The sequence below is a fragment of the Condylura cristata genome, unplaced genomic scaffold (genome assembly GCF_000260355.1).
Source record: "Condylura cristata isolate star-nosed mole 26May11 unplaced genomic scaffold, ConCri1.0 scaffold00023, whole genome shotgun sequence".
NCBI lineage: Eukaryota > Metazoa > Chordata > Mammalia > Eulipotyphla > Talpidae > Condylura > Condylura cristata.
The window spans coordinates 16,949,624-16,966,666 of record NW_004567124.1 but is presented as its reverse complement, the minus strand read 5'-3'; the positions used below and the strand labels follow the sequence as shown (position 1 = coordinate 16,966,666).

General features: G+C 35.3%; 1 protein-coding gene across 3 annotated transcripts in view; it reads right to left on the bottom strand.

Annotated features, from left to right (window-relative positions):
* FAM214A (family with sequence similarity 214, member A) overlaps positions 1–17,043 on the bottom strand; it is a 72,285-nt gene that overhangs the window by 3,541 nt on the left and 51,701 nt on the right. Inside the window, exons 6-12 of one of the 3 annotated variants that reach the window (XM_012728720.1) lie at positions 14,869–16,705; positions 14,155–14,271; positions 12,830–12,909; positions 12,237–12,345; positions 9,161–9,319; positions 4,111–4,179; positions 1,749–1,948 (exon numbers count right to left, since the gene is read on the bottom strand). In XM_012728720.1, coding sequence (XP_012584174.1) covers positions 1,749–1,948; positions 4,111–4,179; positions 9,161–9,319; positions 12,237–12,345; positions 12,830–12,909; positions 14,155–14,271; positions 14,869–16,705 — 2,571 coding nt within the window. Of the gene's footprint in view, positions 1–1,748; positions 1,949–4,015; positions 4,180–9,160; positions 9,320–12,236; positions 12,346–12,829; positions 12,910–14,154; positions 14,275–14,868; positions 16,706–17,043 lie in introns of those variants that run through there. The other 2 variants (XM_012728719.1, XR_001145731.1) reach the window with 2 other exon arrangements.

The following is a 17,043-nucleotide window of genomic DNA, read 5'->3' as shown; positions in this document are numbered from 1 at the left end:
ATAGTGCCATTACCTAAAGCAAAGCATATCCACCCTTTTCCATGTATGGTGCTTAAGTGTACAGTTCATGCCTTATTTATTCCAGATCACCACCCCAAGGCAGATCTAATGAAGGTGATGGTCACCATCCATAACAGAGCAAGAAGACTCTCTCCCAGGCTGTGAATGAAAGAGGCCTCCTCCTGATGAACAGGACTCTTTTAAATTAGATGTTAGACTAAAATGGATTACTATCACTGAAGTGATGAAGGACTTATTAGGGTGGGAAGAAGAGTAGAGTTACAAGCAAAAGGCCAACAAGAGCTCTCTTTTAGCCAACCGACTTGCTAATTCTGAGAACTACAACAGGAATTCAAGGCTGAAAATCTTACCCTAGGATGTGGCAACTTGGAGCTCAAGGACAAACAGTTTCCCTCACAATCTAGAGCTGTGAGCTGGGTAGTAAAAGTAAGAAAATAAATAGTTCTGATAGAACTACATTAAGGGCCTCCCTGGTGGCACAGCACTGAGAAGCTAAAGCTACTTCCGCATGAGTTCGATTCCCGCTTGCCCCAGAGGTGACCACATGGTGTGGCAGACCTCTCCTGACCCGCCCGCTGCTCCCCTCAGCAGTGTACTTCGTCGATCTGCCTGTTCTGCTCCCCACTCTGTCTCTGGTGAAGCCTCTCGTGGCCCCTGAGCCTCTGGCCTGTATCCCAGTTCTATATGAACAAATAAATAAATCGTTTTTAAAAAAATACATATATATACGCTCTAAAGCTCTATGAGAATAGCAGTTTTGTTACTGCTCCTTTTCTAGTGCCTAGAAACATGGCAGACACAAATATTTGTTGAATGATTAATGTGAATGATTAACTCAAATTAATGAAGGTTAAGAAGTTACCTAATATAGCACTCAATAGCTACACATGATTACTGAGCATTTGAAATATGACTAGATCAAATTGAGTTGTGCTGTTAAGCAAGTACTTGATTTCAAGGATTTAGTACAAAGAATGTAAAATACCTAATTGATAAGTTCCATACTGATTTGATGGTGCAATTTAAAAATCTGAATAGAGTGCCCTCCCTGGTGGCATAGTGGGTTAAAGCACTGCACTAAGAAGCTAAAGCCACTTCCACATGAGTTCGATCCCCGCCTGCCCCGGAGGTGACCACATGGCGTGGCAGACCTCTCCTGACCCGCCCGCTGCTCCCCTCAGCAGTGTACTTCGTCTGTCTGCCTGTTCTGTTCCCCACTCTGTCTCTGGTGAAGCCTCTCGCCACCCCTGAGCCTCTGGCCTGTACCCCAGTTCTGTATGCACAAATAAATAAATCTTTAAAAAAAAAATCTGAATAGACTGAGTTAATATTCCATATTAAACTAGCCTACATATTACTTTTTAAAATGTGGCTACTATGAAATACAGAATTGCATATGTAATTCATATTATAATTTTATTGGACAGCACTGATTTAGAAAATATGTCTCAATACCTCAGATATATCAGCTTTTTTTGTTATATTTTAAATTATATAATTAAAAATGACATTTCCCTTAATAAAAAAAGTAATAATGGCTGCAGAAAGACATGTTACTGAGTTTTCTGCTTTTGGCATATCATCAAGAGTTTTTAAGCAAAGCTATGTAAAGGGGCACGGGGCACTGGTCAAGTTAGAGTGAGTTTTAAAAAACAAATTGAAAATTACTAGAAAAATATTAGAGTTGTCCTAACGAAACGTATTTTTATATTCATTTGAAACATTACCTCAGATGTATGAGGTAGCGTAATAACCGTTCTTCTGTATGTCGGGTGTTCTCTTTATTAACCCTTCTCTTCATTTCTTGTTTGACAGGTACAGAAAAAGTTCTCTGCCGTAGGAATGTCTGATGATTGGCTGGCATCTCTCGCAAGTCATATATCACAACAAACATCTTCACCACAGTCTTATTAGGATTAAATAAGGTCTGAAGAAACAATACAGAATTTATTTGTTAAAAAGTTACTAGTTGATTGGAATCAAAATGATTTTGCCAGTAATAAAATAAGATTTTAATAAAAGGCAATCCCAGTGGAGGTAATTCAGTTGGAGAACTAAAGCTACAAAATTTCTGAAGTTGACATTCAGTATTTTTTAGGTTTTTTTTTTTTGTTTCATAATTACCCTTATGACAAATCAAAATCTTGAGCCAAAATTTTACACAAGACTTTTACTCCTTATTCAGATTTTAAGACATAGTGCCATTACCTAAAGCAAAGCATATCCACCCAGAGGGTTACATTCTGGTTCAATTATATCAAACACTGACTTAATTAAAATGTATTAATAAGGGCCAAGTTCTCAAAATGGTGTAAGTTTTCCTCATACTTTAATAGTATCTTTAAAATGGTGGGTAAATAGTATTTAAAAAATAGACCCAAAAAGCTGGATAAAACAAGATTTGTTGGTATGTTAGGTATATACATTTATTATAAAATTAAAAATATGTTCTGAAAAAAATATGTTCTGAAATTTTTCCAGGTTTAGAAAATAAGGTTCATTTGTTAGTGACAAAGTAGGCTAAATAATATTTCACATTCTGACATTTCAAAAACTGTAATGACACTAGACATTTTTTACCATTTAGATCATTAGAGACCAAAGTATGTGCCCTGAAGATTGACTTGAACTGGTACTTTGCAATGAATAATCAAAGGAATAATCTTTCTAAGAGTGATAATTTTAAACAAAATCCCCAGCTGCTGATCTGATTTTAACCAAATTACCAACACATCAATAGGTAACTTGGTGCCCATGCTTTCAGAAGCTCATCCGTGGCACTGGACATCACTCACTGAATCAAAATGAGAAATATATCAATATTATGATCCAATTTTTGAAATCTAGTGAGTCTTAAGATTAAGACGAGTGCATTCAACAACCGTAACAACTAGCAAGTTAGGAGTTCAAACCATGTTTTATACATAATTAAACTATATAAGGAGTAAAAAACATACCCAAAATTCAAATTTAAAGTTAACTGTTTTAAATGGAAGTCCACAAACAAGTGGTGAATGTATTGCCTCTAAGTTTAGGCCTCATAGTATGGTAATTTAGAATTAGCTTTACAGTGACACATACTCTCATGAGCTACAGTGAGTGGCAAGACAACATGATTATCACTCTTTTAGCTGAAGAAATTAATTCAACATAGTAATCTTACATTAATATGCAGGACTGCTTCATTAGTAAAATATATGTATGTATATACTGCCATATATATACACACACATATCTATTGCATGGTAGTACATTTCACTCCTATGTGATATGAAATTAACTGTACAGTGTACACAACTTGCAGTATTGGAGCAGTGGTGATGAGACAAAGTGATCTGGTAAAAACACAGCACACTGAGGCTGAAAGTCATAAAAGGGCTTGTTGAATGACAAGATCCTGAGAGCAAAGAACTCAGACATTTTTGTCTTAATTTCAGCTTTATTGAGATATGTGACTTTTGGTCTTCTAAGATTATACTGGATTTGATTTAGTGATGAATGCAATCACCTACTGGCATTAATATCACATTAATCTTCTCACAACCCTAGGCCCAGGATGATGAAGGACTGCTTTGGGCTCAATGAATTCTCGATCAAAAGGAAAGATGCTTTCTCTACCCTACCATATGTCAGATTGTGTGTCTGCTTTGTATAACCATCTCATTAGATCATTTTGGAAATAATTACTCTAAAGACAATATCACTTTGTTTCCCATATTTTCCTGCCAAAGTAATACTAATATTTGGGGTTTTCTCTGAAAGAGATCAATTTCAATCTGGTTTATTATATTAAGTATAAGGAACTGGTAATGGTTGGCTCTAATTATATTGATAATAGCTCTATTTAAGTTAGATGAACTTTCATAAACTAGTTTTCTAAACATTCACCTTGATTAGTTTATTAATGCTTTCCTTTTATGGAGGTCCCCAAATGGTCATTCCTGGGGCAGAGCAGGGAAACTCCAAACAAAGCTGCAGCCCCACTGTTACTTACCAAAGTTGTTGCAGCAGCAGTAGCAGGAGAAAGGGCTAAGTTCTATATGTATGTGAGAGAATGATTATTGCAATTGTAGGCTATAAAACACATACCACTTGTATTGTTCCTGAAGGAGGTACTCGATAACCCCTTTTACCAAGGGACTCTAAAGTGATCACACCCTTGAAATAAAAGAAGACAAAATGAGTACAAAGTGACACATATGTACAGAACAGACTAAATTAAGAACAAATCATATAATCAAAAAGATTTCAGAATATTGTTTATATAGAAAAACATTTGTTAAATTAATAGAGATATTTTATAGTATAAAATATTGAGGGTTCTACCCTATCCTGAAGCTATTATAGTAAATTTACACATCAATAATGGTACATTGCTTGAAATTTCTATTAAAAGATACAGAAAGAAGGTTACTAAGCCAAAAAGGAAATAAAAGGAGTTATAAGATCCTTGTGTCATGATGGAGGCAGGAAAACAATTTATTGGTCTTTGAATATATAGAATTCAGAAATGTGGGAGAATCTAAATCTTGGTAAAAAATGAAGTAAATTCTTCACGTGGGAAATAAGTTATACATAGGTTTTTCTTAGTAGGGACAGGCTGGCATCATCATCATTATTTGTGAAATTGTTACTAACTGCAGGATTTCTGGTTTCTCCCTGGACCTAAGAAGCTAAATGTGTGTTTTAAAAAGATTTCCAAGGTGTTATCATGTACAAGTTTGAGAAGCACTGCTGCAATATAAGTGTAAAGTGGTTTTCTGAGGATGTTTAAATCACTGCGGAAGTCCAAACACTAGGAAATAAACATTAGTTGTCTGAAACATTTCTAAATAATCAGGATGATCACATCATCAGTGGTGACTATGACACTTAATTCTTAGCTTTATGAAATGAATGTTAATTCATTTGTTTTAATTGAACTAGTAGTTTTCTTTTACATATTTAAGGTAGTTAAGGTAGAAGAACTGTATGTTCTTCATTTCAAATCCTATTACATTACATTGTGAAGGCTAAAACATATCAATATTATGTAAAAGTGACTATAAAACAGTACTAATTTCAACGGACACTATCTCTGTTAGGTTTTAAAGACACAATAAGATTAGGGGATAAGAAAGAATGACAAAAGAGGAAGAACCATAATTTGATATGTGAATACTTCAACTCCACGTGAACAGTACTTACCATCAGACTGTTAAACATTGGGATACTTTCATGAAACTGGGAAATTGAGAAACCATGTGTGGTTCTTGACAAATGTGATTCATCACACAGTCATTTAAGGCATAAACATAGCAAATCAACAAAAACTGTGTCCCAAACTACAACAACAATGATGTTTTCATAATTTCCCTTATAATCTGCTCTATATGAAAAATGTGAGGTTATATAATACAATGCACTCTTGTTCTTAGTTCCGGAAAGAAAAAGCAAAAATACAGCTAGTAATATCTATCTTTAAAATCAAATTTAAAGGCATTACAGCACTGTTCTTCCTTGTCACCTCCCCTAATTACATATAGGAAAACTTAGGAGGCAAAAATTAGTATCAAGCTTATATTTATATCCTTTAATACATACAATTCTAATAATTTTCAAAGCATGACAACTAACTAAATATATTTATAAAGAAAGAATATAGACATTTAAAAAAAATTAAAGGTTAAGGCAACTTTACAACAATAATTTTTAAGTAATTTAAGACCAATAGTGGTAGTGGCAAATTAGGAATTTTAAAGAGATTGGAAAATTATTTAGAATTTCATTTAAATTATTATTGAATACATTATTATTATTATTTTAATTTTTTGACATGTTAATATTTCTACTTGAAAAAATTTAACCACACTTAACACAAATTAAAAAATCACATTTTCTTCCTGCATTTTAGGATGGTATAGAAAGAAAGGCTAAGATAAATAAACCGAGGTAAAATCTTATATAAAAAGATCAGTACAAATTATTGTGGAATAGATAATACATTTTAAAATTAAGTGAAACTGAAAAAGAAGCATATCTTAGTTTGGTTAATCAGAAATAGAGGAAAATGATATATGACCTTGCTAATGTAGTGGTTAGCTAATGATAATGCAAATCATACCATGAATTTGCCACTAATATATCTGACCAGTTCTACCATGCAATAATATCTAAACAGTGAAATTATGTCATTTTATAGAATACTTGGGGAATATTTTTACCACTGATTAGCAACTGGGGAGAGATATTATATGGTTTCCAGTTCATCTTTAAGGAAATATTTAATGAAAAGACCTGTACAACATAATCAAGAACTTTCTAAATATTTCCTTTTATAAGTCATTTCTATAATTTGTTATAAAAGCTCTCAAGGTTATTACTAGGATGACAAGTAGGAATTTGATGTTTCAATCTGCATGTCTTTGATAATTATTATCTCACTAAAACATCAGTCTAAAAAAGGCTAACTTATCAATATATAACTAAAATTCACTTATAAACACATTTATTTCATTAATGAACAGCAGGAAAGATCTGTGGTTTAAGATTTTGACTTGATCATCTACAAAGAAAATTCTTAATGAGTACAATAACTTAAATACTGCATAAGGCAAAATTTAATGAAGATTATTACCGGAGAAAAGCTAAATCAGAGATACATGAAAACTAGATTAACTCTAGTCTTTAACCTGATTTAAAATCTCTCCATATCTTTCAAAACCTGTGGTCAGTTGCATATACTTTCTGGAGAGGATAACAACATCCTTTACTTCTTTTTTTTTTCTTAAAGATTTATTTATTCATACAGAACTGGGGTACAGGCCAGAGATGCAGAGGGTGAGAGAATTCATCAGGGATAGAGTGGGGAGCAGAACAGGCAGATCAACGAAGTACACTGCTGAGGGGAGCAGCGGGTGGGTCAGGAGAGGTCTGCCATGCCAGGTGGAGCTCCTCTGGGGCAGGAGGGGATCGAACTTGTGCAGAAGTGGCTTAGGCTTCTTTTGCAGTGCATTAACGCGCTGCGCCACCAGGGAGGGCCCAATCCTTTTTTTTTTAAAGCAGAGTGCAAATTACCTCTTTCTCATGAATTTCACTTAGATATTTAGGCTGATTTTCAGCCAATTCACTCTTTCACCTAATTTCTAAAACATCCTCATGGTCATCAGGGATTCTAACTGGCAGATAACAGTATTTTTAGACTGTAACTTTCCATTCTCTGTTAACTATGTGCCAACAGGATATGTGAAATTGATGAGACTTTGTGTCCTGGTAAAGCAAAAAGGCAACCTTTATAGCCAGGTTCTAATATTGTTACCATTATAGTATGACATACACTTTTCTGACACTGCAGTTATCTCAATTATACTTTATATTTTATTAACTATCCAAAATTAGCAGTTATTTTATGAAGTTGTACTGGAAGACTGGATCTTTCTATGATAAAAAAAAAAAAGTAACAGGTGGCATATATGGTAACTGAACAGTTGTGAAAGAGTAAGCCTTTGCTTTTGATAATTACCAATGTTGTGTATCTCCATGATTATGACCATCAGTATAAATAACTACTGGGAAAAGAAAACTTTCAGTAATGACCAGAAATCACTATGACTTTTCCATTAAAGTACAAAATGCTGATTGATTAGGTTCTTGATTAAAATTTCTCCCTTAGACAACTATGGATGATTCAGTGGTGGGAGGGTTAAGGTGACTGACTATACCTGAGCGGGGGTAATCCTGCACCCTGACAAAAGATTAAGGATATAAAACAATGATACATCAATAAAAGAAAATCAACTAAGTAAATAAAATTTCATCCTTAGAATAAAGCAAAATGTTCTTCCTTGAGAAACTGGACCAATAAAAAGTAGGTTATATTTAGATCTCCCAAAAATGGACTCTTCCCGGCCCTCCCTGGTGGCACGGCGGGTTAAAGCACAGCACTGAGAAGCTAAAGCCACTTCTGCATGAGTTCGATTCCCACCTGCCTCCTGCCCCGGAGGTGACCACATGGTGTGGCAGACCTCTCCTGACCCGCCTGCTGCCCCCTCAGCAGTGTACTTCATCGATCTGCCTGTTCTGCTCCCCACTCTGTCTCTGGTGAAGCCTCTCGTCGCCCCTGAGCCTCTGGCCTGTACCCCAGTTCTGTATGCACAAATAAATCTTTTTTAAAAAAAAAAATGGACTCTTCCCTTCCTCTGTTATTTCTCAACTATACAGAATTTCCATTTTTTCCCCACAGCTTCTATTAACAATAAAAATACACCATTATTAATTAAAGTCCTTGAAAACCTAGAAGGTAGGGGAGAGGAATACTAGGAACCACTTGGCCAAGCAGTGATCAAGGAAATTCAGTAGCAAGATCTGAGCTGCATATTTCTACGCTTCTAGCAATTTACTTCTTGATGCAAGACCTAACAGACACAGGTCTGTCTCTGCATTTGATAACAACTCTCAACTTCTTACAGACTTGCACTGTGAGGCTCTTCACCCTCTTTGTCTTTTGGAAAGGGCTGATGTTAATCTTACACCAGTACTCAGAATCATTTACACAGTTGGTAATTTATTTATCCTCAATTCACTGCAGTAAAAATAGAAAAGGTGAGATATCACAGGATCTTAGGGTTTCAGACTGTGCTGTAATTCCTCTCACCAATACTATTTTCCTCTAAAACATTACAGAGTCAGAGATACACAGTATTCTAAAGAACTTTAGAATTAGAAAAAATGATTCAAGTAAAAAACAGGAGAAGGTAATAAAGAGCTTCACGGAAGCCTTAGCTCACCAAAATTTACCTAAACTCCACTGAGATGAGGAACCCACATGAAGACAGCTTTTGTAGGACTAAAGTGCAGGGTGGACACCTGAGTACTATGGGAGCTCAGCAAGATACACAATGTCACTAATCAAATTTTTATCATTTTTTCTAAATCAGATAGAAACTGGTAAATTTTTGGCATTCTCCTCAGGTGCAAAAGAGGATATCTATTAGAGCTAACTTTGTTTTTAAGGTATGGTATTTTAGTATCTCTTCAGCCCCCTTAGGAAATGATTTTCAAGCATTGTACCAAAGTGATACTAAATATTTTTAAATTGAAAGATACTTGTCATTAATTATGTTGATTTTAGCAGGAAAAGGACAATTTGAAAGATACTTGCCATATAAGGAGAGGGAGCATTATCATCTGAAACACTGTAGAATGACACTTCAACTGGAAGAGTCAAATGTGTGGGGCAGAAAACACCACTTGCCCCTACCTCGGCAGTAAAACCATCAACAATGCCAAGAGGATCAAAACGATAGTTCAAGACAGATTCCTGGAAGACAAAATAATTTTTAAGACAAGAATTTTAAAGTTACCACATTTTTTTTTCTTTTTGAAGAAATACATCATTGCAGTTATGACACCAGAAAGGCATGGCAATCATCGGCATGCTCTCATCTTGAAAGTTCGTCTAAGCTGAAGTCATCCCCTTCCCTGCAATCCATCACCTTACAAAGGTTGGTCTCCTCGCACTATTCCAACCCAACCTAAACTAGCCTTGAACTAATTTAGTTAGACTTAATTGTCTAATATTTTGTTCTTATTTCTGTAATTAGAAATATACTCGACTGGAACAGGTATAATTTTAGAAATTTTCTTATCCTTTACAGAGCCTATTTATAGTGAGCCACAGAGAAGCACCTGAAACTTAAAAGTTAAAACTTAAAAGTTTTGGGACCCTCCATGGTAGTGCAACACCATGAAGCTAGCCATAGCCACTTCAGCACAAGTCTGATCCTTGGCCACAGAGGTAACCTACATGGCGCAGGAGACCTCTCCGCTGCTCCCCATCAGCAGTGTACTTTGTCAATCTGCCTGTTCTTTTCCCACTCTGTCTCTGATGAATCTTTTCACCCCCTGCACCTCTGACCTGTACTCCAGTTCTATATGTATAAATAAATAAATATTTTAAAAAGTAAAAATAAAACTTATAAATTTTTTCTTAAAGATTTATTTATTCATACAGAACTGGGGTACAGGCCAGAGATGCGGAGGGTGAGAGGATTCACCAGAGACAGAGTGGGGAGCAGAACAGGCAGATCAATGAAGTACACTGCTGAGGGGAGCAGGGGGCGGGTCAGGAGAGGTCTGCCTCGCCATGTGGATCTCCTCCAGGGCAGGCGGGGATCGAACTCATGCGTAAGTGGCTTAAGCTTCTCAGTGCTATGCTTTAACCTGCTGTGCCACCAGGGAGGGCCTAAAACTTATAAATTTTTAACAGGTCATGTACATAAATTTCATCATAAGAGACAACTACTTCTAACTTTAACTGAGAAATAATTACTTCCTAAAAAAAGGCTATCATAGGTGACATATATTTTATAGTTTGGTTGAATTTTCGAAAACGTATGTTATAAGACAACTTAAAAGTCCAGAAAGACAAGCATAGAGAAGATTCTTATCCAAGTCTCCAAAGCTCACTCCCCAAGATAAAAATTTTTTAAATTTTAAATTTAAGTCTAGTAGCTGAAGATTTTGCTAGACATCCTATAATGCAGAAGACAAATACCATATTGGAATTATCTGCCTCAAGTAGTGATAGTGTTGAGGTTAAGAAGTCTTAGATTATGCAAAACTGTTTTTAGATACACCAAGATTCATAAAAGTAAGTAATATGTGGACATCAACAAAATTAATATGTTTGCTCTTCAAAAGATACAGATGTGAACATTTAAATCCAGGTCTCAGAGAAAATATTCAGAAAACATAAGTGTTTATATGGGAAAGCAAAGGTAAATGATAGGCCTCAACAGTATTAGTCATTAGAGAAATTTAAAAACACAGTATAATAGCCTATACACCTGCTAGAATGGATGATATTAAAAAGACTGATCACTGTAAACATTGGCAAAGATATAAAAGAACTAGAACTCTCATACACTGGTGGGAATTTAAAATGGTATAATTACTTTGGAAAACAGGCAGTTTCTTAAAACGTTAAACACTGACCTACTATATTACCCAGACATTCTATTTCCTGGAGGTTACCCTTGAAAATGAATGCTTATGTCCACACAAAAGCTCAATGAGTATTCATAGCAGCTGTATTTCTAACAGCCCAATATTAGAAATGACCTAAAGGTCTAGGATGAGGTGAGTGAAAAAGCAAAGAGTGGTATTCAAATAACAGTAATAAGAAGAAATAAACACATGATACACAGGATAGTATGATGATGATGACTAAAGGAAGCCCTGACCCCAACAGTAGACACTGTGACTCTATATAAATTTCTAGGAAAAGTAAGCTAATTCATAGTGTAAGAAAGCAAAGGAAACCTGTTATATGGCAAAAGTATTTAACCTTTATTGAATGTTTATTGAAATGAACTGATAGAAGATCATGGGGCAGATGAGTTACATGGATTAAGACCAAGGCTTTTGGAACAGAACTCTAAAAGATAAGCAAGGAAAAGCTAATAACTAGTCAAAGAAATCTGAGCAACAGCTTTCTATTCAATATGATTGTGTTTCTAGTCTCTACTTAGTCTCACAAATAATGTCAAGATATCATAATTTCTCTTGATAACATAGCAGGGTCACACTCTGCATGTCAGGGCCCTCCGTGGTGGCCTAGGGGTTAAGACTCAGCACTATCTGCTCTATGCCCAGGGAGCTAACGTACATATGGTTCAGCAGACCTCCACTGCTCCCCCTATTAGCATATTTTGGTAAATCCGCCTGTTCTGCTTTCCACTCTGTCTTGGGTGAATCCTCTCACCCACCCCCCACCCACAACTCTGGCCTACACCCCAGTTCTTCTATGCAAAGAAAAAATGAAACGAAAAAGACTCTGACATGACATGCTTAATGAAACAAAATCATGTGTCAGTTTAGTAATTAAAATCTATCTACTTTCTCTCTCTTTATTGCCACAGAGTCAAATTCACTAATTTACTGGAGAGTATACCAAAAACATTAAAAGAGGATTTACGGGTTAGATAGTCTTAGACTTTCTATTTTTTCCTTTAACTCTCAAGATTTTTGCATATTTGCATGAAGGGATAGGGAAAAGAAAAGGAAGGAGTAGAACTGCTAAGGAAAAGAAAAGGAAGAAGGATTTTCAAGGCTCTGGAAAAATAAAATTCATTTATTTATTTGCCTCCCACAAGTAAGGTTATAAACACAAAAAGGTACCCTAAAGTTTCTAGATTAAGAAACTTCAACTCTGAAAATAGTTTCAAAAACATTACCTCAAAATTTCCTAGGAGACTAAGACTTGTAATAGGTGGAGCACTGGAACTCAGAAATGGTTTTTCATGAATATCCGGGTCATCTTCAACATTTAAACATGGTCGAGAACTAGTTAAAAAATACACAAATGGACACATTAAGCACAATATTTCCTAATATAATTTTGTAAAATTAAATTAGAAAAATTTGATTAATTCCTGTATCAATCCTCATTTTTGGTTAAAAATGAGAAAACAAAGGCAAAATTATGTGGCTAAAAACTGTAAGTGTAGTGTTATTTACCAAGAGAACAAATTGCCACGAATCTCTTGCAAAGGGGTATAAACAGTAAAAGAGGAGCAAAATGACTTTAAGAAATATGTAAACTTGCTTATATGGTAAAGCCAATGCATTTATTATGATGGCCAACATGTACCAGTTACTCAGTCTTAAATTTTTTTCCTCCACTGTACCTTAATTTCTTTGTGCATAAAATCACATCAAAAGTGAGAACCAACTTGAAATAAGATTATTGTTAAAATGCTTATTTTTTTTGCTGTGAAATACAAGACTTGTATACAATTCTGTTTCTTATACACAAATACACAAATACCTTCTAGATGATAAACTTTTCAGATGCAGTAACGAAGAATCCAGATCAAAGCAACCTGATGGTGTCTTTCTCTGAGGAACCTAAGGTCAAAATAATCAGGTGATATTTAAGACTTTTTTCATTAATTGATAGGATTCAAACAAAAGCTAAGTATATCTTAAAATAATACAACAACTCTGGGCCCTCCCTGGTGGCACAACAGGTTAGGACGAAGCACTGCAAGCTAGCTGCAGCTGCTTCAGTGCAAGTTCAATCTCTGTCCCTGGAGGTGATACACATGGCATGGCAGACCTCTCCTGACCAGTCCACTGCTCTCCACCACAGCGTACTTTGTTGGTCTGCCTGTTCTGCTCCCCAGTCTGATTCTGGTGAACCTCTCACTGCCCCTGTACCTCTGGCCTGTACCCCAGCTCTGTATGCATAAACAAATAAATCTTAAAAAAAAAAAGTCTCCAATAATAGCTTATTTAAAATATGCTCTTATAGCATATTTGTTCATATGCTCTAATTTTATTAGCAAGGATAGGGAAAATAGATATTGATTAATAATACTCTTACTCGGTTTAGATTTTTTTTTAAAAGAAGCAGAACAGATTTTTGTAAAACCAGTGTTTACTTTAAAAAGACAAAAATTATCATCTACCAATAGCAAAACATGTTTTTATGTCTGCTTACTAGAGGTTCAATGGAAACATTAAAGAAGCGATTGCATCTAACTACTGTGTGCTTATGAAGGGTCAGGAGCAACACCAGTCATCCTCAGAACATTAAGGAAGACACGGTCATATGCGTCCTCACGGATGAGAAAAGTGATACTAGGAGAGGTGTGTTACTCAGTTTTACATGGCAAAAGTGAAATCAGTACTGAGTCCAGAATAATGTTCTTTACCATTGCACTCAGATATATAAGTCTATTTGTACATGTACAGTGGGGAAATTCACAACTCAAAATAAGATGATTAGTGCATGGGTTCCAAGTTAAAGACAGCCATGAATTTGACTCCCATTCAAGCTAGCTAGTCTTGTCAACCAGTTTCAGTATGAAGGTACAGTTTATTGGTAGCAAATGCCACTATTTTCATTTAATAAAATTTTAAAAAACACAGACAAAAGAATGTCAGAGAAATTTTACAATCCTAAATATATCTATAATTTTCTACCCCCTTTCATATTAACAAGTATTAAATATATAATAAAATGTTTTGCAATTGGAAAATTATTTTTAATATTAAAAAAATTTTCAATTAAAATTTGGGTGGAATGACTCACAAATAGTTTAGATGCTTGCAAGTTCTAAACATGAAATAAGAGAAAAAAACACTTACAGGACTTGAAAGAAGAGGCAATCCAGTTTGAGGATGAAAGGCTCTCGTTGAGGTTCCATCCAAGGAGTGAAAATTATGTTTCCGCCAGACATTTGAATGTTTCAGTGGTACAGTCCTCTGCTAGGAAAAATAATTCAATTTTAGGTGATATTTAAACTTTTTTTAGACTTATTCCTAACATGTTTTGAGGTATTATATCCTTGGTTGTGAAGTTAGTGATCTATGTATCTATATAAACATGTACATAATCAAAATTTAATGGGGAAATGTCTAAGCATTTGTACTGAAGGTGCTAAGTAAACCCACATACTCCAAAGAAACTATATTCAAATATAACTGCCTTACAAACAATGGTCATATTTATAAATACTCAGAGCCTCGCATCTAATAAGGTATTTAATTCTTTTAATTTGATCTCTTAGACTTAACAGACAGTTAAAAGTTTGTTGCCATATTAGCAGTTTATAAATAGAAAATTTTCCTGTTTTTTAAACTATTTGGTCTCTATTTCTAATTACCTACTATTTCTCTTAAGTGGGTAGATTCTTTGCAAGGATGTTAATACTAGATTTCTATAGCAGGTTTATTATGTCAGACTGTATATTCTATAGATAATGGGCACTGAGGTTCTTTATAACTAGATGTTCTGTAAACAAAAATTTTAACCAGAATACACTTTGAGAATTGTGTTTGATGTAATTAGATATTACCTACCAATGCCTCTGTGTTTTTCAGCTGTTCACTTGTAGACATACAGTCTTTCATATTTTTTCTCTGAGGGCACGTTTGAGATTTTTCAGCAGCTGGCTCTTCCTTCTTATCTTGTTCAATTTTTAATTTTTCTGGCTTTTTGCATTTGAGAACTTCATTATTTTTATTAAAATGATTTTGTATGTGATTAAGCTCAGTATTTTGCTCACATGCTTTAGGCCTTTTTGAGTCTTTATTTGAGCACTTGTTTTCAGGTTTGTCCAAATGTCCAGACATTTCCAACATAGTTACTTTTATTTTGGAATCATTTTCTTTTGAATTATCAGGTCGGTGATTATTAAAAGATTCTGGATTAAAGTTTTCATTTTTTATTATTTTTTCCTTGTACTTATATATACAAATCTGTTTGTCAATACTGCTGCAATTTGAACACTGCTTATCAACTTCATTGCTTATCTCTTGCTCTTTAAATTGACACTCAGAAAGTGTATTTGCCAGTCTGACTGTCAAATTTAAGTTACTTTCTGTACGGTGAGACGTATTTGAGGAAGTCAATAAACTATTGTCTTTGTTCTTTGTCTCTTGAAATGCACTTTGCATAATTTCACTAGGATTTTCCTGATATAAATTTCTTTTCACTTGAGGTTTCAAAGAGGACTTTTCAGTACTGCTGCACTTAAAGGAATTATATGATCTATCAGGTGTTGAGTTTTTCCTTTCTCTGCTGTCTTCTAACAAGGAAAATTTTGTATTGGAAATGGAAACAGGGCCATCATGCTTGTTTTTCTTCAGCACATTTTGGTCGTCATATGAACTCCTGAACACTTTAGGAGAAACAGAACTGGAATCATGCGTGAATGACTGCCTGGGCACATGGGATGCTGTTGGGTCAATGTGCTGTAAGTGTTGAGCAATCCTTGCAATTACATCTTGCCGCTCCTGAAGTAAAGATCCTATCAAAGGGTTAGTCTCACCAATAGACTGACGAGAGTAAAAACCATTAGCAACACAGGTTTCATCTTGAGAAGTTTCTGTTTTTACTCTAATTTTCCCCTCACCTGTGTCTTCTGAGGAGGTAAACTCTGAACTACCAAAAGAGATGGGAAAAGTTTCTTTACATTTTCTCATGTGTTCATTTTCTCGAAAGAGTTTTGAATTAAGTGAACCAGACTCCTGTGTATTAAATGGGCGTCCAGAAACATGAGAAGTGCTTGGATCACAATGAATCAAATGCTGAGCAATTCTTGCAATAACTTCTTGTCGATCCTGAATTAAAGAACCTATTAAAGGATTACTCTCACCAACTGACTGCCAGGAACTCTGGCGGCTGGAGACACTGGAATCAATCATTGAAAATGATTTTAAAGTTCTCACTGATGTCTCATGTGACTTTTTATCTCCTAAACCACTCATACCCAGAATATTGGCTTGAGATGTTCCATAGTCAGATTTATTGCCAGTGCCTGGATAAAGTCTGACATTTTTGACAGTTGTGGTATATTCCGAAGTTGTGCCATTTCTCATGTGTAGTACACTTTCAGGTGCCACGGTCCATGTTGGTTTGCTACACAAGCGCTGTGAACTGTTTGTACTACATTGCTCTGTTTCATTAGCATTGCGGTACTGATGGGTTTTAAGTTCATGTTCTTGAATTCTTTTCTCATAAAGGCCAATGTTAGTGTGAATACTACAGGTCAAAACTGGATAATTAGATTGTCTGGGCAGGGACTGAACACTGACTTTCAAGGCCACATTGTGAGAAACATTGGGAACAGGAAACACATGCTCAATTGGAGTCTGTGAAAAATTCCACTGTAGGTCTACATCAGCAGCACTGATTCTGGAATCACACAAAGAATACCGAATCAACAGATTATAAAATTTATATCATTATTGTATATTTAAAATGCAATCAGTCATATACTTATCTCTGTTAACTTCTTCTAAAGCTTATGTTCAATCACTTACCATACATGTCATTCTGATAAAACCAATAAAAGCAGTACAATAGGCCCTCCCTGGTGGCGCAGCAGGTTAAAGCACAGCACTGAGAAGCTAAAGCCACTTCCGCATGAGTTCAATTCCTGTCTGCCTGGGAGGTGACCACATGGTGTGGCTGACCTCTCCTGACCCGCCCGCTGCTCCCCTCAGCAGTGTACTTCATTGATCTGCCTGTTC